At 41.8% G+C, this 25,921-nt stretch overlaps 2 protein-coding genes across 8 annotated transcripts in view; one reads left to right on the top strand and one right to left on the bottom strand.

The window, feature by feature from the left end:
* The window catches only part of LOC148350073 (uncharacterized), a 407,697-nt gene extending 388,475 nt beyond the window's left edge, over positions 1-19,222 (top strand). For 5 of the 6 annotated variants that reach the window (XM_088319758.1, XM_088319757.1, XM_088319760.1 and 2 more), the window contains 2 exons: positions 8,152-8,400; positions 18,472-19,222. The gene's annotated coding sequence lies outside the window, so the exon portion shown is untranslated. Of the gene's footprint in view, positions 1-8,151; positions 8,401-18,471 lie in introns of those variants that run through there. The other variant, XR_015847080.1, reaches the window with a different exon arrangement.
* Positions 7,532-25,921, bottom strand: part of LOC148350070 (mediator of RNA polymerase II transcription subunit 13-like) — a 205,030-nt gene continuing 186,640 nt past the window's right edge. For both annotated transcript variants that reach the window (XM_088319745.1, XM_088319746.1), the window contains exons 19-30: positions 24,658-24,887; positions 24,392-24,584; positions 22,910-23,180; positions 20,394-20,820; positions 18,532-18,755; positions 18,044-18,186; positions 17,819-17,977; positions 16,111-16,275; positions 15,168-15,331; positions 10,577-10,741; positions 10,398-10,507; positions 7,532-8,346 (exon numbers count right to left, since the gene is read on the bottom strand). In XM_088319745.1, the coding sequence (XP_088175871.1) occupies positions 8,214-8,346; positions 10,398-10,507; positions 10,577-10,741; positions 15,168-15,331; positions 16,111-16,275; positions 17,819-17,977; positions 18,044-18,186; positions 18,532-18,755; positions 20,394-20,820; positions 22,910-23,180; positions 24,392-24,584; positions 24,658-24,887 (2,384 nt within the window). In that variant the 3' untranslated portion in view covers positions 7,532-8,213. The remainder of the gene's footprint in view (positions 8,347-10,397; positions 10,508-10,576; positions 10,742-15,167; positions 15,332-16,110; positions 16,276-17,818; positions 17,978-18,043; positions 18,187-18,531; positions 18,756-20,393; positions 20,821-22,909; positions 23,181-24,391; positions 24,585-24,657; positions 24,888-25,921) is intronic.

The following is a 25,921-nucleotide window of genomic DNA, read 5'->3' as shown; positions in this document are numbered from 1 at the left end:
ATGAGATGAGACAAATTTCGATTTACAATTTTATTTCAAACGATTCAGACACGGACCCTATGAAAAACATAAATTCAAATAAGTAAGACAAAAGCAAATGATCAGTGATCGATAGAAAAATTGGAAGATCGAATGCACTTTGCTTCGGAGTGATCAATAGCATTAAAATGAGTCCAAATTTGGCTCATTTTTTGATCTTAAAGAGATAGAGACCCCTTCACTAAGAGCTCTTCATCTACTTTTTTATTTAGTCCTGTTCTCTTTGCTTCTACTTTGCTTTTCTTCGAGACACTTGTTTTCATGCATACAGTACTTTTTTTTGGTCTTCCTTATTGAACTCCATCATTACCCGACACCTATAGATTCCTTTCCGTATTTGTAAACAAGTTTGACGTGGCCATGCTGCGCGTGCATTGTTAAAGCAGAATGGCAGAATTCCTGTCAGTTTACAGCAGCCCATTGACTCAAAAAGATCATAGATGAGAACAACTTCAAATCGCACAAAGTATGTGCTAGCAGCAAGATAAGGACTTTATTTGAGTTAAGAACTAAAAGTATTTTGATCGGCGCTAGATTTCTTTTCGAAGGTACTGGAAAATGGACAAAATAGCCTTAAATGTGCTTGAATTTGACAAGAACCCTGGCTACTGTATTACAGTGGGACCTCGCTACTTCGCGGGTCTAAAAAATAATAATAATTATAATGAAATAAAATAATAATTTTTATTTCATCTCATCTAATCTCATTAGCTGCACCGCTTATCCTCAGTAGAGTCGCGGGGGTGCTGGAGCCCATCCCAGCAATCATCAGGCAGTGGGCAGGGGACACCCTGAACTGGTTGCCAGCCAATCGCAGGGCGCGGGTGGTTTTGGTCCCCATTAATCGGGTCTAAAAAAACAATAATAAAATAAAATAATTAGAAATATATATATTTTTTGTTTTAAGCATTCTTAAAGGGGCGTCGCTACTTTGCGGATTTTCACTTTTCGCGGGTGGTTTTGGTCCCCATTAACCGGGTCTAAAAAAATAATAATAATAAAATAAAATAACAAAAAAAATAATAATAATATATATATTATTTTAAAGCATTTTTGAAGGGGCGTCGCTACTTCGCAGATTTTCTCGGGTGGTTTTGGTCCCCATTAACCGCGATAACCGAGGGATTACTGTATTATTTTTCTTCTGTAACTCATCTCATCTCATCTCATTAGCCATACCGCTTATCTTCAGTAGGGTCGCGGGGGGCTGGAGCCCATCCCAGCAATCATCGGGCAGTGGGCAGGGGACACCCTGAACTGGTTGCCAGCCAATCGCAGGGCACACAGGGACAGACAACTCATTCGCTCATTCACACCTAGGGACAATTTGGACCGGCCAATTCACCTGAAATGCATGTTTTTGGAACGTGGGAGGAAACCGAGTGCCCGGAGGAAACCCACGCAAGCACGGGGAGAACATACAAACTCCGCACAGAAAGTCTGGAGCTGGATTTGAACCCACGACAGGTTCCCATGACATGAACTGTGCCGCACAAGCGCTAACCACTGCGCCGCCGTAACGGAATATCCTGATTAACACCGTTACATGTTTTGCGTTACTCCTCGAGCCTGATGACTGATTATACCGAATCATTAGCTCTCACCAGCGTTTTCAATAACTGACAAAAGGAGGCGGGGGAAAAAAACAAAAACAGAGCGGTCGCTAGGCAACACATACACGCGACGTTTGGGGTCGAGTCCCAGGTGCGGGTCTCGGCGCCACGTAGTGTCGCGTTATTTATTTATTATTTTGTGGGTGTTGTGTTCGGCATCCGCGGCAAGTGCTCGGGTAATTAGCCGCACCATTATCGGCACAAAGGAAGGAAGAGCGCTCTTTACATTCGCGAGGCGTCGGAAGAAACCAATCCGGTACTCCGTTTATAGGAAGCGAATGGATAATTATTTGGGGAGATCAAAAACAAACAGCAGTTAGTTAAGATGCAGTGCCTTGCTAAAGTATTGTCCCCTGTCCAGTGTTCCCTCTAAACTGCGCGCATGCGCAATTGCGCACTACCCAGAGCTTTTCCGCGCACAAGAAAATCTAGCCAGCTCACAAAAATCAGGGCTCGAAATTGCTACTTAAGAAGCGAATTAAGTCAAAGTTACAGTGCAGGAAGGTAAAAATACACGGGTTACCCTGACGCTGTGTTCTAAATGCGGTATTTTGAAGTCAAGCTCGAAGTAGAACAAAGTTGAGTAAAGTCAGTAGAGTTTTTCGAGAACCGGCTTCTTCGGCTCGGCTCACTAAAAGCAGGGATCAGAATTTTCCGCGGATCCGCGGATTTTTGCTGTTTTTGAACCCCAAAGGTCATTCCCATAAATCGTCTAAATTCGATGAGAAAATATTTTGGGGGGGTGAGGTATAATACGTGACTGTTTCATCACCCCAAGTTAGCAGTTAGAGATCGCGAGAAAAATCGGCAAAAAGAAGCGCAGCGCATTAGATCTATAACACACAACGTGGTTTAGCTAACAAATAGATCGACTCCTACCATTGGTCGATTGGTTATCAGCGAACCTATCAGCGGAGCTTTTGTTCAGAGCATTGGCTTTCTCAAACATGGCGCTCCTTCCGGTCTTTTCAAACGGTGAAATGAGTGTTTGAAAAAGTAAATATGAAAATACTAAGAAAAGAAGACGAGGCTTTTGTCTCCGAGATTGATAAAGGAATCAAGAATAAATTTAAGTGGTCATGGCTGGAGAAGACTGTCACAGTAAACGTTAAAATCGGCGCAAAGATCGAGGAAGTTGCAGAAACTTTGAGCCAGTTCATCGCAAAGTGTGATGTTCCAGGGAAAGCAAAGTGTCTATACTGTGTCGATCTGATCAATTATGGTACGCGAGGTTGTGTGGCACTGATCGATCATGCTAAAATGAACAAGCACAAAGCAAAAATAGCTTGCCGGCGATCAAATTATGCACTCGGATCCGCATTTAAAATCGGCAGTGAAACTAACAGTAACACCACCGGTTCAACATTATTGGCCGTTCCAAATCCTTCCACTTCAAATACTAGCAGCAGTCAACCACTGGTTCCCCTGTGTGACAGAAAATCCCAATCTGAGGTATTTATAAATCTATTTATTTATGAAATGATTTTATCTTTTGTGTTTATTCAATATTTAGAACAGGATAAACAAAATTTATGACATGTATTTTCTTTAAGCATGTTCAGTTTGTGCATTCTATTTTCAAATTAATGATGAATGGTTATTAATGTATATATTTTCATATATATTGTTGATCAGTAGCTAAATACAAGGTCTGCATCAGCTCGCTACAACGGGTCAGGTGCAATCGACATTTCGTTCTGTGAACATTGTTACACAGAATGACAATACAAGGAAATTATTATTATTATTATTATTATCTTCATCATCAAAACACAACAACAATGGTGATGGTTGTAACATTGTAATCTCCCAATTGTTTTAAACATCTTAAAACTGAAAAAAATACATGGTTTCTGTTTTGTTGGATTTAATTCATTCTAGTGCAATTTTCACATAGCAAATAAGATAAATGCTGGACCTGGCCGGGGCCTGCGGCCCCTGGACCCTGGCTATTTCAGCTGAAAATGAAAATCTCCATTCTGATCCCTGTAAAAGGAACCGGCTCCTTTCGGGTCCTAAACGGCTCTTCAGGTTGTTTTTGCTTCTTTCATCCCTATATGACCAAATCTTACACTCGGTTTGATATGAGTTTCTAAAATAGCAACTTAGCTAGATGCCGTGCTAAATAGCTAGCTTGATTCTTAGCTAGAAAGATAAACAGGTAAAAAATTGACAGAAAGCTAAAACAAAGATAAATAGCTAGCTAGAAAGCAGGCCAAAATATAGCTTGATAACTAATTAATATCATTGACTAATTAAAAATATGTACCGTTTACCTTTAAAATCTTAGAGTAAATACAAAACTAAGTCGGTAGGTCGGATTAAATCACAGGTGTCAAACAGGCGGGCCGCGGGCTAGATCAGGCCCGCGAGACAACACTCAGAGAAGCGCAAGAGAAAAATGAGCTGCAGGTTGAAATATGTCAACTTGATGTTGCCAAAGCCAGGTGCCTCTCACAAAAACACTGTATTTGTATGTTTTTCTTTCTCTCTCTCACCCTCTCCCTCTTTTCCACCCCTTTTCTCTTTCACTCTCTGTGTCTCTCTTTTTCTCTTCCTTTGTTGCTCTTTGTCTCATTCTCTCTCTGTGTCCTTTTAACTTCTTTTGCTCTAACTTCCTTTTTTCCTTTTCTCTTTCTCTCTTCCTACCCTTCGCGCTTTCTTTTCTCTTTTCTCTCCTTTTCCCTCTCTCATGACTTCTCTTTTTATCTCTTTTGTTTCTCACGCTCTCTCCTTTTCCCTCCCTCTTTCTCTTATTTCTTGATCTCTCTTTTTCTTTCTCCCCGACCAAATGTTTGTTCTATTGTGTGGCCCCCGAGTTCAAATGAGTTTGACACCCCTGGATTAAATGAAACAAGCGGTTCTGGTCGTCATGAATCGCAACGACTGAGGGCTATGTTCGATTCCTTCCCTGCCTAATTGTGCATTTCGGGCCAACCATAATGTAAACCCATTTATAATCCAGAATATGTAGTGTGTGTTTTTAAGCACATTCAATTTTCTTTTTCAATGTTAGTCGCCATTTTGTGCTCTTAAGTGAGTTGTGTGGGGGGGAATTCTGCGAGATAAAAAGCCCGACCTCCGACTCTCGGCTAATGTTTCGGCCTTCCCTCGATCTCGCGCAGTGGCCATTTGGCTAATTCGACAAAAAGCCGCTCCGCAAGTGACCCTTACTTTTCCTTTCTGAGAGTGACTTTTGTCTGAGTTTCCCGTCCCGTTGAAATATTTTGGTGACCTTGACGGCGCAGCAATGACCTTGTTCTTTGTCCAGGATGAAATGTGTTTTGGAGTGGCTACTTAAATGCGATTTCCCGACCGGCGCGAAATACATTAGTGCCCGTCGGCCGAGGTTATCGTAGCTCGATTCTCTTGAAAGTCAATGTTTTTTTTTAATAAATGCAACGCGGTAACGATCAGCACCGACAAGTGAATCAGTCTTGTTCTGTCGGTAGTAATATTTGCTCATATTTATCCTTAATGTTATTGTTTGATTTACATAGGAGAGAGAGAAATATTTGGTGTGAGCGCGAGAGAGGAATATTGTGTGTTTGTGTGTGAAAGAGGCAAAGATGAAGATTTCGTGTAAGAGTGAGAGAGGAATATTGTGTGTGAGAAAGAGAGAATGACAGAGGGAGCAAGAGAGACATGTTTTGTGTTAGAGAGAAATTTTGCGTGTGAGAGAAAGGAGAATTGGACTGTGAAGGAAAATTGCCCGTGAGAGAGGGAGCAAGAGAGGTAAAAAGGAAGTTTTTATGTAAGAGAGAGAGGAATATTTGTGTGAGGAAGAGAGAATGACAATGTGTGAGAGAGGAAGCAAGAGAGGCAGGTTTTGTGTGAAAGAGGCAAAAAGGAAGTTTTTGTGTGAGAGAGGAAGATTTTGTGTAAGAGCGAGAGAGGAATATTGTGTGTGAGAAAGAGAGAATGACAGAGGGAGCAAGAGAGGCAAGTTTTGTGTGAGAGAGGGGAGAATTAGACTGTGGAGGGAAAATGTGCGTGAGAAAGGGAGCAAGAGAAGCAAAAATGAAGTTTTTATGTAAGAGAGAGAGAGGCAAAAGGGAAGTTTTTGTGTGACAGCAAGAGAATGACAGTGTGTGAGAGAGGGAACAAGAGAGGCAAAAAGGAAGTTTTGTGTGTGAGAAAGAGGATAATTAGACTGTGGAGGGAAAATGTGTGTGAGAAAGGGAGCAAGAGAAGCAAGAATGAAGTTTTTATGTAAGAGAGAGAGAGAGGCAAAAGGGAAGTTTTTGTGTGAGAGCAAGAGAGAATGACAGTGTGTGAGAGAGGGAACAAGAGAGGCAGGTTTGTGTGTGAGATAGGCAAAAAATATTTTTTTATGAGAGAGAGAGAGGTAAAGAGGAAGATTTTGTGTTGGAGAGCGAAGGAGCGAGAGATGAATATTGTGTGTGTGAGAGAGGGAGCAAGAGAGGCAGGTTTGTGTGTGAGATAGGCAAAAAATAAATTTTTATGTGAGAGAGAGAGCAAGAGAGGTAAAGAGGAAGATTTTGTGTTGGAGAGCGAAGGAGCGAGAGATGAATATTTTGTGTGTGTGAGAGGGAGCAAGAGAGGCAAAAAGGAAGTTGTTATGTGAGGGAGAGAGCGAAGGAGCGAGAAAGATTTTGTGTTAGAGATGGAGAGAGAAGGAGCGAGAGAGGAATTTTGTGAGTGAGAAAGGGAGGCAAAAAGGAAATTTTCTATGTTAGAGAGAGAGCTAAAGAGGAAGATTTTGCGTGAGAGCGAGAGAGAAATATTGTGTGTGAGAGAGGCAAAGAGGAAGATTTTGTGTTAGACATGGAGAGAGAAATATTGCATGTGAGAGAGGGAGCAAGAGAGGCAAAAAAGAAGATTTTGTGTGAGAGAGAGTGCGAGAGAGGTGAAGAGGAACATTTTGTGTTGGAGATGGAGCGAATGAGACTGTGGAAGATTGTGTGGTGTGAAAGAAAGCAAGAGAGGCAAAGAGGAAGATTTTGTGTGAGAGGATGAGACTGTGTGAAAGATTTTCAAGCCACATTTATATACTGTATTAGTCTAAACCCTATTTGTTATTTTAAATGTAATTTTTTCAAGAAAGAAACAAACAGGTGTATATTTTTCTCGTTCCATCAAATCGTATTTAAAAGAGGTTTCATCTGAATACCAAACGTGTACTTCGATTTTCTCTTGAAATAACTTTAGTATGATGCACTTATTATCCTTATATAAAACTGCACTGTATTTATTTGCTATGGTGATGATAAGGGGAGAAGCAAAAACCTGATAACCATAGAAACGAGGCTTGCTACTCTAATGAAACAGCCCAAGCCATGTCTCACCTATGGCAAATAACATTTCACTTTGCGATCCCCACTTAGAATAGATTGTAGTTTTCGCCAGGTGTACTTTATTTTCTCCCATGCTTCCCCCTAGTGGTCAGTGTTGGTAATGTTATATATGCAATTGACCAAAGTGTCTGAAAGTTTAGGTGCCAACGAACAGGGTTGGGTAGGGTTACTTTAACTGGATTACTTTCAATTACTTTTGGATTACTCCAATACCAAATGTGCTAATAAAAGACAAAAGAAACTAAATAGGAATACAATTATTAAATTGTGTGCAGGCTTGGGGAGTAACGGAACACACGGAACGGCAAAAATGATGTTTGGATTTCTTTTCATTTTGTTTCTGTCGCATTTGATGTTAGTTTTGCCGAAGATCAAAGCCAGGAGAGAAAGCTTACCACGTGTTGTGAGTCATCATTTTATTCATATTCAGTTTCTTTTATTAGCATATTTGGTATTGGAGTAATACATAAGTAATTGAAAGTAATCCAGTTCAAGTAACCCAACCCTGCCAACGAACTTCTTCTGAAAATGTTCTAATAGTACTGGGTCATTGTGATTTTCTAGGAAAATTAACCGGATAACAACAAAGAAATACGATAAGTTATTCTTAGGAACGCGTATCTCGAAAATGGCGACCCCCGGTGTGAAGAAATGCAAAAGTCAGACCTTTTCACTTGGAAGTCTTTTAATAATTTACTTTAAAAAATAGTGTAAAAGTAACAGACGTCTCCCGGCGGAGTGGATCCGTTTCGTATTCGAACGAGCGACGTAACAAAGTCTCGCATTTTCTCTGTACAATTTTCGGCAACTCCACATTTTTTGGGCTGGAAGTACGCGACTTTCGCACTGTATATATATATTTATATGTATAAAAGCGCACGGCGGAGAAAAAAAACAACAGCTCGAAATGTACAGCTTTAGAAAATTCCCGAAAAACACATGCGGCGATTGTAACAAACGGCAAAAAGTGGGCGGGGCCTCTGTTGTGACATCACATTAGTATAAGTGCCTGTTTTGGAAGAGGTCATATATATTTATCAAGTACATACGTATAAGATATCAAATTCTATCGCGTGATAGCATTCGTATAAATATTGCATTCAATTGACCAGGAATCCCCAGCGATATAACATTTTTGAAATCTACTCACCCCCCCGCCGTCGTCATTTTTTTGTACACAGAAACGCGCCGACATGCAAATCGTACAGTTTTACAGGAATCGCGGTCTGACGAGACCCGCGGTTCAGAGCACGTTGAGGACAGCGTTGTACATCTGGACCAGGATGGCCAAGTGAAGCGGAAGGCAGGACTGGCGGTCCTGAGTGGCGGGCGTGCACGTCAACCAGGAGAGGGCGTTGTACTGCTCCAGTACGAATCTGCCGAGAGAGTAAGACAGCGACACGGGATAAAGAGACTGAACTAGACAAAGGGTAAGTACTGCTCGTTTTGTTAAGAATGTGAATGAACTGTATTTTTCCGCACTATAAGCCGCACCTAAAAGCCTTTATTTTATTCAAAAGCTGACCGTGCGCCTTATAATACAGTGCGCCTTATATATGGATCAATATTAAGTCGCAAAGTCTTGCAACTAAGGCAAGCAGCCGGCGACTAGATTTTCCCCCAAAGGCGAAGTAGTCCGCGGTGTATGCTGGGATTTATTTCCTAAGCAATGTGTCAATCATCATTTGAATCAGTCACTATTGGCTAAAGTTATTCAGAGGTAAAGGGGGCGGATCCTTTTTAATCATTTACAGGCTCGCATAGGCTAAAGGGGCGAAACAAAGCCTGCGATTGGCCGAAAAAGATGAATGTGAATCACACGTTGGGTTGCACTACGGCATAGAGAAAACATTTTTTACTATTCTGTATTTGTAAATATTTGACTCTCCTGGATTTACTACACTCACGGTTGTAAAAAGATCATGGTTACGTATCATTAATGAACGTGATGGCTGCAAGAGAACTTAGGTGAGCTATGCGGATTTGTATTTTCCCGGTATCTTGTTTTAGAACCATCTTGATGTTTCTGTGATGAGTCTATTTTGAAACTCAATTCAATTCAAAGTGTTTATTGTCATATGCACAGTAAAGAACCCCATTTCCATGCACAATAAAATTCTTACTTTGCTGTCCACACAGTTGCCAGCAAAAAATAAAATGGAAACTAAGCAATGGTTGGCATTTCTTGAATCCCAAGACTTTAACCTTCCGGATGATATTTGAAACGATGCATTTGAGTGACATCGTACGGACATCGCACCCGCACGTGTCTACGACACGTATTTGCTTCTTTGCAAGCTTTGGGAATGTTAAGGGGGTAATGAGTTGGACTGAACTATCTGACTGTTTTGTCCACGTTCCCATTGTAGCGCCTTATGTATGGACAATATAGGACCAAAAACTATTTTTTGGGGTTGCGCCCTATAACCCGGTGCGCCTTATAGTGCGGAAAATACGGTAACCACAAATTGGGTGCACAGGTACTTATTATTTCATTTTTATGAGCTGCCGACCGAAATAAAAATGGCGGTAGATCTTATCAAACTGCTAGGCTAAATGAAGCAGAGACTTTACGTAATCCAGTGTTCTGGTTTGCCCACGTCCCTGCATCATTTTTGCTGGGCACGCAACTTTTTTGACACCAAATTGTCATTATTACCCTATTACTTTTTTCAAAGATTTACCGCACTCCAAATTTTTCATGAGGCAGATCTGCCATTGTTGTTTTGGCCTCGCGGTTCGAGTTGTGTAGCGAAAGTCCGTCTCTTTTTAGAGAACCGGCTTTTTCGGCTCAACTCATTAAAGAGCCGGCTCTCAAACGGCTCACTTGCTTTGATGCATTATATTACGATCGATTATGTTGTATAAAGAAGTTGAGAAAATGAAAAGACAGGTTTGTGATGATCCCTTTTAATCAGTATATCACCAACAATAATTTAATGCAGAAAATGAATTCATAATTTGAATAAGAAAATGTATTATTCTACTTAATTATATTTGCATGTATTTTTTCCTTCTACAGTGAACGTTCAAGTGACTTCATTTTTGAACTTTTTTGATAATAAAGCTCATTCATGTCGAAAAAACTCAGTGTCTCACAACAAAATGTTCATTAACAATATATATGATATAAGGAAACACATGTACAATATAACATGTTAAACTACATAAATAAATGTGTTTGTAAGGGCATGGAGCACACTAAATTTTGGGGAGCCATAGCTCTCTGTTGGGACCCATAGAATTTTGAGCATGCGAGTCCCCGGGACCCATCACTTTTCACAGGTCAAATGAACACTGTATTATATGATATCTGGTTAAAACGGCACAATACTTTCATACAATACATTTGAGAAGTGGATTTTTTTTCTTTCTTGATTTGGTTAGATCGTGTAGTCACACCCGTTGAGAACTGATAGCTCCTTACCGTAGCACGTCGGAGGTGGTCTTGGAGTCTAGCGGGTGAGGGGTCCTCTTGGTCTTGTCCGCCCCCAGCTCGTCCGATTGGATCGTGGAGATGTGGTGGTGGAGGGAGGCCTGCCGAAAAACCAGCAAAAACTGTTTTTCTTTTGAACGACCAAATCCAAGTGGTCGGGTTTTGAGTACCTTGAGAAAAAGAGGGCACTGGTTCTCAGCCTGGGGGTACGGCGCCCAGAACCAGTGCGGGAGTCCGCCAGCTTGTGCCGTGGACACGTAGTAACCCAAAGCGAGTGGCTGCTGCTTCAGTTCTTCCGGGGGGTTGTCCCTGGACAGCAGGCGCTCGCCTTGACTCTGTGGAAACGGGAAATATTTTTTTTTTAGAAAATGTACATGATAAAATACTATATGGTTTGCAGTAAAATGATCGAAAATTAGTAAGCAGGGTCTGTACAGCTTTTCATGGCCAATTTCTCCAGTCCCCGGTATCATGGGGGGGATAATGCTTCATAAAACAATACCATACAAACTAATGCCAGATACCGTCAATCCCTATCATTAAACATGGATTTTTCTAAATACCCACACTTTATTCATCCCCGTAGGGAAATTCACACTTCCAACAGTATCCTTATGTTGAAATAGAGTATTTAAATAGTGCTACATAAAATACACACCGTAATAAAAATAGGGTAATATGCAAATGTGGGGGTGGGGTTAAAGAGCCTCATGGCATGAGGAAGAAGTGATCTCAGTCTGTCCGTGGAGCAATTTGCATTTACTTTATACAACTTGAGAGAGCTGACATGGTTGCCTGCCATTTTACTGCTACCCACAGAACCTTGTGAAAGAAAATAGCGCAGTTTGGTCACTAAGTATCCAGAATTTATATTAAGCACGACAAGATAGAGTGACATCTAGTGGTCAAATAATACACAGTGTCCTTTTAGGGCTTCAACGAGGGTCAGGTGGAGTTATACAATCCAAAGTTTTTCAAATTATTCTTTTTCATTACATTTAGAGTCAACCTACAGGTAGGGTGTTCAATTACTGTATTTTCCGCACTATAAGGCGCACCCCCCAAAAATAGTTTTTGGTCCTATATTTTCCATACCCTAAGGCGCACCGGATTATAAGGTGCTACAACGGAACGTCGACAAAACAGTCAGATAGTTCAGTCAAACTTATTACCCCCTTAACATTCCCAAAGCTTGCAAAGAAGCAAATACGTGTCTCAGACATGTACGGAAACGGTGTCTGTACGATGTCACCAATCACTCAAATGCATCCTTCCAAATATCATTCGGAAGGTTAAAGTCTTGGGATTCGAGAAATGCCAAACATTTCTTAGTTTCCATTTTATTTTTTGCTGGCAACTGTGTGGACAGCAAAGTAAGAATTTGATTGTGCAGGGAAACGGGGTTCTTTACTGTGCATATGACAATAATTACTTTGAATTGAATTTAGTTTAAAAATAGACTCATCACAGAAACATCAAGATCGTTCTAAAACAAGATACCGGGAAAATACAAATCCGCATAGCTCACCTAAGTTCTCTTGCAGCCATCACGTTCAATAGTTACACGTAACCATGGTCTTCTTACAACCGTGAGTGTAGTAAATCCAGGAGAGTCAAAGATTTACAAATACAGAAAAGTAAAAAATGTTTTCTCTATGCTGTAGTGCAACCCAACATGCGATTCACATTCATCTTATTCGGCCAATCGCAGGCTTTGTTTCGCCCCTTTAGCCTATGCGAGCCTGTAAATGATGAAAAGGATCCGCCTCCTTTACCACCGAATAACTTTAGCCAATAGTGACCGATTCAAATGATGATTGTCACATTGGTTAGGAAATGAAACGCCGGTATATAAATCCCAGCATACACAGCGGGGGAAAATCGAGTCGGCGGCTGGTTGCCTTAGTTGCGAGACTTTGCGACTTAATATTGATCCATATATAAGGCGCACTGTATTATAAGGCGCATGGTCAGCTTTTGAAAAAAATAAAGGCTTTTAGGTGCGCCTTATAGTGCGGAAAATACGGTAGTGTCTAGCATTTTAAGAGTTAAGTATTTCTATCAAAAATACTCCAAATTGTTTATTTTGTTAATAAACAAATGTACACAAACAGCCCCAGAACTGCACTAAAAATGACTGACATGCAGCCGTTTTTTTTTACATATTTGGTGCCTAGCCCCGAGCGCGGCCTCCAATTTCCTGCTTTTATCTGTTTGCCCCGAGGTGAGAGATGACACCAACCAAAACGCTTTCTACTTTGCGATTGAAGTGAAGCATCCGTCATCGCTTCGCGATTAGCCTGCCGGAAAATGTGTTTCGAGGTGTCAGTCAAGATTTTCAGTCACCGAAAGCTTATGCAATACAATTGCAAGTTCAAAAATCACCATACCTGTTTGTTTTTTGAATCGGGGTTGGTATAGACTCTTAAATGAAATGAAATGATCTGCATTTATATAACGCTTTTCAAGTCAAAGCGCTTCACAATGTGCTCCACATTTCCCAATAGCGGCCTTGCAGCCATGTAAGGCGCTAACCTGCTTATTGGGGGTGTTAGGGGTTCAGTGTCTTACCCAAGGACACTTCGACATGTAACACGGAGGAGCCGGGATTCGAACTGGGATCCCTTGATCCCAAGACGAGCGCTCTACCTCCTGAGCTACTGCCGCATCAACATTTTTCAATGTCTCCAGTACCATTGAAAGAGGAAAACGGGTGCAAATCATATATTTTGCAGACCCACAAATATACCAGCAATTTTTAGATCTTGAGTAAACTGTGATTCTATTTGACATCGGTGTTGGGTTAAATACAGTACAGTGGAACCCCAGTTTTCGAACGACTCTCAGTTCGAACAAAAATCGGAGTTTGAACGCCGGGGTGGATGTTTCGCATCACATTTTTGTACTCCTTTTAATTTTCTCAGGTGCAATTGCACCTCCAATACACTAGGGGACGTCCGAGATGAAACAAATGTGTAGCAAATGGGCCGAGTTACAGAATTTCACCACGCCGATGAAGCCCCAGCCACCAGAGTCATCGTGACTTTAATGACACGGTCATGAACCACTTCCGAAAAGTGCTAAAAAGAAGGCAGAAGCAAGTGTCATTGGATAGATATTTTAAGAGAAAAGAACATCCTGTAGCCAGTCATCCGAAGTTTTTATGGAAGGGGACTCTCCTTCCTAACAATAATTTTCCTCTCACCGTCCATCTGCGCCTTCTGCTGACCACCACAAAGGTAAAAAAATCCTATTCATAATTATTTTCTTTGTCCTTTTTTTTTTATTTTTACACGTTCATGTTATTTGTGTCTTAAAGGTAAACATTCAGGGTGTTGGAATGGATTCAAACGATTTACATTATCTGTAATGGGAAAAATTATTTCTGTTTTCGAACAGGGTTCTGGAACGGATTATGGTCGAGAACCGAGGCTCCACTGTACCTTACATTTTACCACTTGAAATGCTACCGTCATTTTTTTGCATGGCCCGTAATTGATTCGTAATCGTTGCACTACTACACATTTCGTACTGGCTCATGTAGGTGAAGCATGCACCCGTCCTGTAGGGGGCAAACATGATTCAAAGGACAATACCATACTAACTAATGCCAGCTGCCGTCAATCATGAAGCAAAAAGAGATAAAGTGAAGTTGAAAATTCAAGTATTTCAAGCATCCGTACAAACTGTAAAACGGGCAGGAATAGAGTTTGACATTTATTTTATTTTCCCAGTGTAAACAGAATATATTCCCATCCATCCATTAACTGCACTGCTTATCCTCAGTAGGGTCGCGGGGGCACTGGAGCCCATCCCAGCTATCTTCAGGCAGTGGGCAGGGGACACCCTCAACTGGTTGCCAGTTCACAGAAACAGACAACTCACTTGCTCATTCACACCCAGGGACAATTTGGACCAGCCAATTATCCTGACAAGCATGAAACCCACGCAGATACGGGGAGAACATGCAAACTCCACACAGGGAGGCTGGACTGTCGCAGGGCATTGCTCAAAAAATAAGGATTGAGTAGAAGATATTTCCAATAAGGGAGGGGGACAATACTTAAATTTGTGAATATGTATTCAAATAAAATTATTTTTGGGAACAATTTAAAGTAACAATCATCATTTTGGAGGGTCTTATTTTGCCTTTGCTTGATTTTTACAATGGAAATTGTGTCATGCTGTATGAAATTTGTCTATTTGTATTCACTATAACCCCCAGATATGATTTCCTTCTTTCAAAATGCATCAAAACGTTTTGAAAGAAATATTTTGTGTTTTAGTTTGAAAAAAAAATCCTTGAAATGGTTTGAATTTATGAGTTTTTTTAATGGGTTAAAAAAAGGCAAAATTTGTAGAGGAATCTTGGTTAAATTTTGGTTGTATAGATATTAAAATAATGCAGTATATCAAATAAGAATATATTGCTTATCTCCTATTTTGTTATTTATTCTTTTTTTAAGCCGTATAGAAAAGCCCAAGTAGCATTTATGGTAAGTGAGCGCTCTCTAGTGGTAGAAAAAGGTATAACCATTCCAATTCAGTTGTATTTGAATGGACTTAATATTTGACATTTATGTGTAAAACGATAACATTAATTGTGTCATATTCCCAAGCTACTATATTTTAAGGTACCTTATATTACTAAACTGACAAATTGAAATATGAAAGAAACAAGAGTGTTAAGTATTTGGTATTTCTATTTTAAGACACATACTTGATCAGCCTGCGATGTGATTCATTAGTATTTCCACTCACTCTTGTATGTTGAAAATGGGATCCCATGCCCATTCCAGATGGAGAGCCCGGCGACGGCACCGGGGAGGTGTTGGGGGAAGGGTGGAGGTTCCCCGTAATCAGCATCATGTCGTGGCCGATGTCGTTCTCCAGCTCGTCGGGGAAAGGGAGGTCGAACATATCGTCTGCGGCGACAAAGAACCTTTATGTTTCTCTTTTTTTTTAATAGGATGACTCTTTTGTGGTGAAAGTGCCGTATTTTTCACACTATAAGGTGCATGGATATATAAGGAGCATGGAATTAAAACGACAGTAAGGGTTACACAAAAAAACGATACTGTATTTGTGCATTGATTGAATATATCGCTCATCATGTGTAGCCTTTAATCACAAAAAGTCTCAAGGGCTGCACAGAGCACCATTCCAAGATCCCCTGATCTGAAACCTACATGAGGGCAAGGAAAAACTCAACGTGAGGAAAATGAAGTGACCCAATATGAGGTAATCCCCCTTCCAGGATGACCTGGCTGCAGTGAATGTTAAAATATACAGACATCGTCAACATAAAATTAAGGTTATTACATAACACTGGATGCATCAGGAATCGAACCCAGATCCTTCCTACTTGGTCACTCACGATACATGGAAAGGCATTTGCTTTTATCTCATGATCACACTATTATTGTGTCGCGAGAATATTAAAAGCCATTGGTACAGAAAAAGTTGGAGAGGACAGAAATACAACAGTGTATCGCAGATTTGCAAAGTGCTGGAGATTCTGAACTGACTGAAGAGAAAGAAATCGTGGGAAGTAATTAGGTTGTCCTGAAATATCTAAAGAAACGCATGGCCACAGGTATTGTAAATCTTTAGTTTAAAATTACAAAATTTTGTGCGGGCTTGGGGAGTAACGGAATACATGGAACAGCAAAAATCGATACTTTTGCAAGGCACTGTATGTTACCGTTATTGTCCTCGGTGGGGTAGGAGCTTGGCGCCAGCTGCGTGGTGGCCGAGGTGGGGAAGACCAGGATGTGCGTGCAGGAGGCGTCCTGCGGCGTGTTCAGCTGCGACGTCTGCAGGTTCAAGGCGGTACTGCGGCCAAACACCGAGCCCATCGTCACCGCGTCTGAAAAACGTTAGCATTTAATGTGGTTGGCCTTTTATTATTATTATTATTATTATTTTTTTTAATCAAAGTCAACTGTGGCCCACGAGACAATGCCGAGAAGCACAAGAGAAAAATGAGCCACTGGGTGTCACCAAAGCCAGGCACCACTCGCAAAGCACTCACTTTAGCTGTATCCGCCGACTACCATTAATCGAACATTCAGGAAACCCATCACAATGTTATTATTCGGATGTGCTGTTTAAAGGGACAGTGTGTAAAATATAGTGCCTCCCTGCCTACATAAAAAAAAATCACAGACCAAGAAATCTGTGTTTATTTTACATAGTGGAATCCCTACCTAGAAGTCGCCTCCATGTTTGTCTGGCTTCTTGCTACTACGCTGTGCTCTTGGCACTGATTTTTTGTTTGTGTTACACAATACGGTGCCACCTGGTGGTCAAATAATTCACACTGGGGCTTTAAGGCAATACAAAACAAAGGAAATAGCAACTGGGTGTCTAATATTGTATAATATTTAACAGGGTTGGGTAGGGTTACTTTAACTGGATTACTTTCAATTAGTTTTGGATTACTCCAATACCAAATATGCTAATAAAGGACAAAAGAAACTCAATATGAATTAAATGACTAAATTTTGTGCAGGCTTGGGGAGTAACGGAATACATGGAACGGTAAAAATGATGTCGGCGAGCTGTTTGGATTTGTTTTCATTTTGTTTCTGTCACATTTGATGTTCGTTTTGCCGGAGATCGAAGACATCAAAGCCAGGAGAGAAAGCTTACCACGTGTTGTGAGTCATAATTTTATTCATATTTAGTTTATTTTGTCTTCTATTAGCATATTTGGTATTGGAGTTATCCCAAAGTAACTGAAAGTAATCCAGTTAAAGTAACCCTACCCAACCGGTGTTGTGCAACTGATAACGAGTGCTAAAAAACACAGAGAAGAATACAAACTAAAAAGACTGAGCAAAATGCAACATTATTTTTCACCATGCCTTCCGCAAATAAGGAAAAAGAAAAGATGAAAAAAGGAAAAAGACAAAAATATGAGAAAACTAAACGAAACAAGTTACCTTAACCCCTTGTAAACCATAGAAGAAGAACTAGCAATAACAAAAGCAGCGGTAGTTATATTTAAGACAGTGATTTAACAAATCACAGATAGGAGTGTTACATTTAATTACATTTTAAACTCATTTCGGTGATTTGGTCTGTTTACTCATCGATACGATATCGTAAAATAGTTATTTCCAGTCTAATTCGGTGACTTTAAACTTAAACTCTTGTCTTGTGGGTGTGACTTATTAGCTGTGTCATTGCCTTTCATCATTCGTGTATTTATGATTTAATATTTGACAATGACACACATTCATCAAAGATCTAGCTTTTTGATTTTGCCCAAAAATGCACCAAATCGATGTGTTTTTTCTCCCAGAGTATCATGCCCCTGGGCATCCCCAGAATGTCCACCCACCAGGGTCTCACAAAATTGTATGGGAAACGCTGAGCTTTTTGTTTTGTACTAACGTTGTACTTACCAGGCATGACCACCAGGGAGCCCTGCGGCTCCATGGCCACCAGGCAGGCGCTGAGGATGGAGGGCGTGTCAGCGGATGAGATGCCGCACATCCGACACGCCTCCCGGAGCTGTCGTCCAATCGAATGCAGCGAATGCTCGCCTAGGAGCGAGCTCCAATCTGGCGGAGAAATAAACAAAGTCGTTACTCTTACGCACTGTACCCGACTCATTTTCATTTCCTCACCTTTAAGTTCGCCGTGGCCCAGTCTCCCTAAACGACCAATCACAATCCTCCATGGTAGTGAGGTCATCTGGATGATGCCCACGCACCATTCCCACAGTTTTTGCAGACCCATTTTCCTAGCGGACACTTTGGGGCGTCGTGCCCTGTGGGGAAAAAAAATTGGGACCAATTTGAAACGGAGCAAGCCTAAAAATAATTCAGCCCAACCTGACCGGTATTAAATCCTGACCCAGCCTGAGCCCGAAATATTAACTTGTTTCAAAGGACTGAACCCGACGGAAACTTGTGAGGACTCGGGAGGAGGAGAGGTGATTTATGATAACAAATTAATGCCTGTCTTTTACTAAATCTAAGACTAAATCTTTAACCTCAGTAAGGTATCGTTAACACATTCTAAATCGTGATCATATTTATTTTACACCTTTTAGGGACACCTCAAACAACGCACCCCACCTTCAAGATCTTCTGGTTTGAATGTGAAAACCCACCTGTTGGGCACGTCCACGTTGATGATGCTGGTCTCCAGCAGCTCCCCCTGCTGGTCAGTGCAGGACACCAGGATCCAGCGCTGGTCATGCGACAGGCAGTAACCCACGAAGAGGACGTTGTACCTGGCCGGGACCTCTGCCCAGATCTCGCCCTGTTCGGGCTGCTTGGGCCGGGTGGGCCCCAAGATGAAGGGTGGGCAGTACATGTGCACGGGGCTGGGATGCTGGCAAGAAGAAAACATGTTAGGATATTTGGGAAAAAGATGGAATTCGACATAGGCATTTATATTTATAAACATTTAAAACTGGGTTATCTAGGCTCAGATGCAGCCAAGCCTTTCTCCCTCCCTCCTTCCGACGGTTCCCACCCCGCGCCTTCTGATTGAATAAACGATCCGGGGCGGAGATACTGAAGCAGGAAAAATAACATTAATGCGGCAGCTAACTCCTGAGTCCTGTCTTAATAAACTGGTGAGGAAGGCGGGCTCTGTTGTGGGTACAGAGCTGGACAGCCTGACAACTGGAGCTGAGAGACGTGCACTAAATAAACTGAGGTCAATCATGGAGAATTCATTACATCCACGACACAGCATCATCTCCAGACAGAAGAGCAGCTTCAGCGACAGACTGCTGTCACAGTCTTGTTCCACGGACAGACTGAGGAGATCATTTCTTCCTCATGCCATGAGGCTCTTTAACTCCACCCCGCGGAATAAAAGCCCACATTAAACCCCAACCCCACATTTGCATATTACCCTATTTTTATTACAGTATGTATTTTCTGTAGCACTATTTAAATATTCTATAGCAAAACGTTATATTGGGTATTTTTGTATTCGATATATATTTTATTTTTCATCACAAGGATACTGCTGGAAGTGTGAATTTCCCTACAGGAATGAATAAAGTATCCATCTAGACATCTATCTATCTATCTAGACATCTATCTATTTAGACATCTATCTAGACATCTATATCTATCTAGACATCTATCTATCTATCCATCTAGACATCTATCTAGACATCAATCTATCCATATAGACATCTATCTAGACATCTATCCCTCTCTCTCTTTCTATGTTGAATAAAGTATCTATCGATCTATCTATCCATCGATCTATCTATATCTATCTATCTATCTCTATCTATCTATGCCTTTGAATCAAGACCGCTGATCATTTCGAGATTTGAAGAAGTCCCTGGTAGAAAAGCGTGTGTGTGTGATTAAGAGATAGCGTAAAAAGTGTTAACTTGTTCAGGTAGAGACTGATCTATTAGCTCTTATCATAGCATGAAGTTGTCAATCAAGAAAATCTAGCCGGCGCACAAAAATGTTGGCTCAAAATGACTAATTAAGAAGCGACTCAAGTCAAAGTTACAGTGCATGAAGGTCAAAATACACGGGTTCCCCTGACGTTGTGTCCTAAATGCGGTATTTTGAAGTCGAGTCGAAGTAGAACGAAGTTAAGTAAAGTTAGTAGAGTTTGTCGGGGAACCGGCTTCTTCGGCTCGGCTCACTAAAAGGAACCGGCTCTTTCGGGTCCTAAACGGCTCTTCGGGTTGTTTTTGCTTCTTTCATCCCAACATGACCAAATATGATGTTAAATGATGCACAAAATGACTTAAAGGGAGGGGGGAATAGAACAAAAAAGAAAAAAAATACCAAAATGAAAAAGTAGTGAAAAGCTGAGGGAAAAAAAGAAACAAAAGGAAGACAAAAAACAGGGAACATTGCCCATGGATCTCTGTTGGGACCCATAGATTTTTGAGCATGCGAGTCCCCGGGACCCATCACTTTTCACAGGTCAAATGAACACTCCATATCGGTAGATCATTATCGCACACAGGTACGTCCGACTCACTTCCGGGCTCTTGAGGACGGACGAGACGGTGGACGCGGGGCCGAAGCCGGTCAGGGACTTGATGTGGGTGTGCTGGGGCCTCAGGCGTCGGCACTGGGAGTAGCAGGAGAAGGCCAGGGAGCGCAGGTGCTGCAGGTACAAGTGGCTGTCCCCGCTGGAGGGCCGCAGGAGGTCCTGGACCGGGACCACCTGCAGAACCAGCGCCGGTCGGACGGCGTCGGGCAGGGCCCGCAGCATCTCCGTGTAGCAGCGGAGGAGGCCGAGCAACCACACGCTCTCGTCCTCGGCGTCCTCGCCCTCTTCGTCCTCGCCCCGCGTCCCGCCCAGGAAAGCGTCCACCACGTAAATCACGATGGCCGGGGGGTTGCAGCGGCTGTCCGCCGTGTCCGGCCCGGTCGGGATGCCGATCCGGGACTGCTCCGCCGTGCTGGGGCGGGAGGGGGATTGTGGTTCAAGGGTGAGTTGTCATATTTTGTCACAGACAAGTCAAAGAAAACAAATGCAAGGTAAGGTTTCAAAAAGGGTTTCAAAGTATAGCTAGGGTTTAAAATCATGGCCAGGGATTCAAGCAAAATAGGCTTTCAATGCAAAACTCGACTTTTAAAACACGGCTAAGGTCTTATAGTATCGTTTAGAGCCAAACGAGGGTGTCAAATTGTATTTTAAAGTAAGACTGAAGTTCCAAAGTAGGGTTTAAAATCGTGGCTAAGGTTTTAAAGTTGGGGTTTTTAAGAAAAACTAGGGTCCGAAATACGGTTTAAAGAAGGCGGGTTTCAATGCAGTGTTTAGGAGCATCGCTAGGGTATTAAAGTAGGGTCTTGAATCAGATCTTGGGTTTCAAATAAGGTTTTAATGCAAAACTAGGGTTTAAAGGTAAGGTTTAAAAACATTACTTGGGGTTTTTAAGTCTGGTTTAAAATCATGGCTTGGAACTCAAAAGTAGGGCTCAAAAGCATGGCTTAGGTTACAATGTAGGGTTCAAAAGCATGGCAAGTTTTAAAGTAGAGTTTTCAGGCAGAACCGGGGTTTCGCGATAAGGTTTAAAAGCAGAACTGGGGTTTCGAAGTAGGGTTCCATATCATGGCTAGGGTTTTAAAGCATGGCGAAGGTGTCAAAGTAGGGGTTTAAAGCAAAACAAGAATTTCAAATACGGTTTAAAGCATGATGGGTATCAACGTTGTGTTTAGGAGCATCGCTAGGGTTTTAAAGTAGGGTCTTGAATCAGAGCAAGGGTTTCAAATATAGTTTTAAGCAAAACTAGGGTTTCAAATCTGGTTTAAAGCAAGAGGGTTTCAACGTAGTGTTTAGGAGCATCGCTAGGGTTTTAAAGTAGGGTTTTGAATCAAAGCTAGGGTTTCAAATAAGGTTTTAATGCAAAACTAGGCTTTAAAGGTAAGGTTTAAAATCATGGCTTGGAACTCAAAAGTAGGGTTTAAAAGCATGGCCAGGGTATCAAGAAAAAAAGGCTTTCAATGCAAAACTCGACTTTTAAAGCAGGGCTAAGGTCTTATAGTATTGTTTAGAGCCAAAGAGGGTGTCAAATAGTATTTAAAAGCAAGACTGAAGTTTCAAAGCATGGTTTAAAAACATGGCTAAGGTTTTAAAGTTGAGGTTTTAAGCAAAATTGGGGTTTCAAATAGTTTGAAGCATGATGGGTATCAACCTAGTGTTTAGGAGCATCGCTAGGGTTTTAAGTAGGGTCTTGAATCAGAGCGAGGGTTTCAAATAAGGTTTTAAGCAAAACTAGGGTTTCAAAACTGGTTTAAAGCAAGATGGGTTTCAAAGTAGTGTTTAGGAGCATCGCTAGGGTTTTAAAGTAGGGTCTTGAATAAGAACAAGGGTTTCAAATAAGGTTTTAAGCAAAACTAGGGATTCAAATACGGTTTAAATTAAAATGGGTTTCAACGTAGTGTTTAGGAGCATCGCTAGGGTTTTAAAGTAGGGTCTTGGATCAAAGCTAGGGTTTCAAATCAGGGTTCAAAGGTAAGGTTTAAAAATATTAGTTGGGTTTCTAAGTCTGGTTTAAAATCATGGCTTGGAACTCAAAAGTAGGGTTATTAAGCATGGCTAGGGTTACAATTTAGGGTTTAAAAGCATGGCTTAGGTTTCAAAGTAGAGTTTTTAGGCAAAACCGGGGTTTTAGGGTAAGGTTTAAAAGCAGAACTGGGGTTTCAAGTAGGGTCGTGAATCAGCTAGGGTTTCAAATAAGGTTTTAATGCAAAACTAAGGCTTAAAGGCAAGGTTTAAAAACATTACTTGAGTTTCTAAGTATGGTTTAAAATCGTGGCTTGGAACTCAAAATTAGGGTTAAGCATGGCTAGGGTTACAATTTAGGGTTTAAAAGCATGACTTAGGTTTCAAAGTAGAGTTTTTAGGCAAAATCGGGGTAAGGTTTAAAAGCAGAACTGGGGTTATTCAATCCTAAATTAGCCAATGAACCGATGATTAAACATCCAACTACTCATTTTCTCGTTTAAAGGTGGCCATCATGAGGCTGACATCGTTTCATCTCTTACACTTCAGCGTTCTCCGCCGCTGTGTTGGATGGCGGTGCGGCAGGCGAAGGTCCTTTGGCCTCGCCGGACCCACCGGGCGTGGTCTCCCCCGTCTGGCCGGAGGGCGTGGAAGCGTTGGCGGTAGCGTTGGCGGTAGCGTTGGCGGTAGCGTTGGCGGAAGCGTTGGTCGCCTCCGAGTCGGGCGTCCACGTTTGTGCCGTAGAGGTCTGAGGTTGGATTTTGGGCGGGGACAAAAGCGTGCTGTCCAAAGGCAGGACTGACAGCTGGGGTCCTAAGAAGAAGACAAACGTATGCCATTGAATTTATACTGATGTAGGTAGGGTGATGACGCCCTTGCTACGAATACGTGATCCGGCTACAGACACAGTGCCAAAAACTTCGAAAGACTCACCGTTCACCCCCCAAGACACCCGTCCTCTCTGATTATTTCATTACCCTTAACCCCCTGATAGACAGACCCACACCTGACTATGCCCCATGAAGAACCAGACCACACTCATCTCTCCCTACGCCCCCTGATGGACAGCTTCAGAAATACACACCAGTCGTCCACAAGTGGGCCACCGGACAACCGAGTTCCAGTTCCGGGAAAACAACATATCTAGATAGATTTGTGATAAACATTCAAATGGCTAAAGTGTTAGCTTGCAATACAAAAATTGGTGATTTGTCTTTGTGTGAAGATTAATGATTTAAGTCGACATCGCCAGGAGTTAAACTGCAAGGCTAACTAATTCTGTGTATTTTATTTTGGTGTGTTTGATGAGTGGAGAGGTGTTGTGAAAGGATAGTGGGATTGTGGACGCGTTCTAAAGGATGGGCTGGGCACCCGTATGATGCGGCAGGGGTAAACCAGTGAAAGCTGTCGGGCCCTGCTGTTGAACAGAAGAGTGTGTAGGTTCACCCTGACCCGAGTGACCGCTTTTTTGTGTCCCGTTTCATCTGGAGGGACGAAAGCATGATTGATTGAGGTGCCTAACTTGTTTGGGTGTTTAGGCATTTGGGTTGGCCATGGTCCAAAAATGTTTGTGTTTTTTTTATCTCTCTATGTATCTATGTAGACATCTAGACATTTATCTAGACATCTATCTGTCTTAGTCATATCTCTCAAGAGGGGTGACCGACAGCCAGACAAACACATACAATAACAAATAAAATAAAATAAAAAGAAAATAAAAAGGGGACAAAAGTAGCTAAAAAAACAAAACACACACAGAAATGCCCAAAAACCCAAACAAGTTAGGTACCTCGGCACCCAAGTCGGTCATGCCTTCGTCCCTCCAGATGAAACGGGACACAAGAAAGCGGCCATGTCACTCGTGTAAGGGTGACCCAACAAACTCTTCTATTCAACAGCAGGGCCCGACAGCTTTCACTGGTTTACCCCTGCCGCGTCATACAGGTGCCCTTAACTAAACTAATTCTAAACACAAGATAAAAACGTTCCACTGAAAAAAAGTTATGCCCAATTGGGGTTCTTACCTAGCTGCAGTTTACAGGCGTAAGCGTAAAGTTTGAGTTTGCTGAGGTTGTCCGTGTGCTGCTCTCCGGCCCAGGGACCGGTCAACCACTGGTCCACGTCCTCCAGCCGGTCCGGCTCCACCCCCTCCCCGACGCGGACGAAACCGTCCCGGGACACTTTCGCAAGAGGGCGGTGCTTGCCGAGACGACACGTCTGAGGACAATATCATATTCGTCAGAGGAACCTGTCGGGAGCAGCCGGTACAGCGTTTGGGACGCTCGCCTACCTCGTAAACGGCGCTGAGCTCCTGGAAGAAGGTCCGGGCCGCGGCCAGAAGGGGGGGGCTGTTGGGACAAAGCACCACGTAGGCCGCGTCACGTTGTCCCCCATAAGGCTCCAGCAAAAGTTTTTCCCAAAAGGGAAGGGCCAAGGGGGACAGCGCCAGGAAGTCCCGTTCTCGATCGTAACCCAGAAGGACGGTGGGGATGGGCAAGGGTTCCGGGGACTCTTCAGAACCTAAACACAGAAATCGGTCCCTGGTTTGAGTGCGATAGCTTAGGACGGCGAGTATCGATACTGCATATTGGTACCGGACTTCAATTTGACTGATTTGTCATATCAGAATTTAGAAATGTGAAATTGAGATGCGCAGCCAGAAATAAACTCAATATTTTACGTATAGTACTTGTATTCATTTCAACAAAATCGTTTAAACAAAAAAAATTAATGTTTTTTTTAATTGTGAAGTCTTTTGAAACAGACCCACAATTTTTTTTAAACAGACCCGCCAAAATTGTCATTTGTTTAAAACCTAAAATAATAGTCCATTACGTTTATTGTGCAGAAGTCTGGGGCAATAATTACAAAAGTTGACTACAGCCCCTTTTTTATCCTCCAAAAACGTCCAATTAGAACTATAAACAGGGTTGGTTATCGAGATCATACTCATATTTTATTCCTGCAGTCCAAATGATTCAAATTAGATGATTTAGTAAAGTTTTTCACTGCACAACTGCTATTTAAGGTCAACAAAAACATAGCGCCAGAAAACATCCATAAATTATTCATTCGGAAAGAGGGAAATTATAACTTGAAGGGCTGTCGTGAATTCATAATCCCAAAGGTGAGAACCACCAGGAAAAGCATGTGTGTGTCTGTGTGTGGAGTCAAACTTTGGAACAATTTACAAGACGAGATCCAACTATTCACTTGTTCAAATATAAATACTAAAAACCATTACTGGCAGAATACAGAGATGAAGAAAATGGCGTATGAGTGATACTCAAGATTGGAAATACTGCGTTCACAACTATAGTTGACCTTGTTGTTGTTACTATTATTATATCATAACTGATATTATTAATATTATTACAATTGTTGTTATATCATTGGTGTATTTGGTGGGGAAGATGAAGGGGTAGGGAATATAAGCATTGGCTTCTTACTGCCCCTTTTCGAACATATTATGTAACATTATTTTGTTGTTGAGTAATTGTTTCGGTTCGGTTTTTATGTTCGAATAAAGTTTTCATTCATTCAAAACACCAAAA

The sequence above is a fragment of the Urocampus carinirostris genome, chromosome 16 (genome assembly GCF_059441175.1).
Source record: "Urocampus carinirostris isolate Australia breed hairy pipefish chromosome 16, RoL_Ucar_1.0, whole genome shotgun sequence".
NCBI classification, from domain to species: Eukaryota; Metazoa; Chordata; class Actinopteri; order Syngnathiformes; family Syngnathidae; genus Urocampus; species Urocampus carinirostris.
The sequence above is the reverse complement of the archived record's forward strand: the minus strand, read 5'-3'. Positions and strand labels throughout refer to the sequence as shown.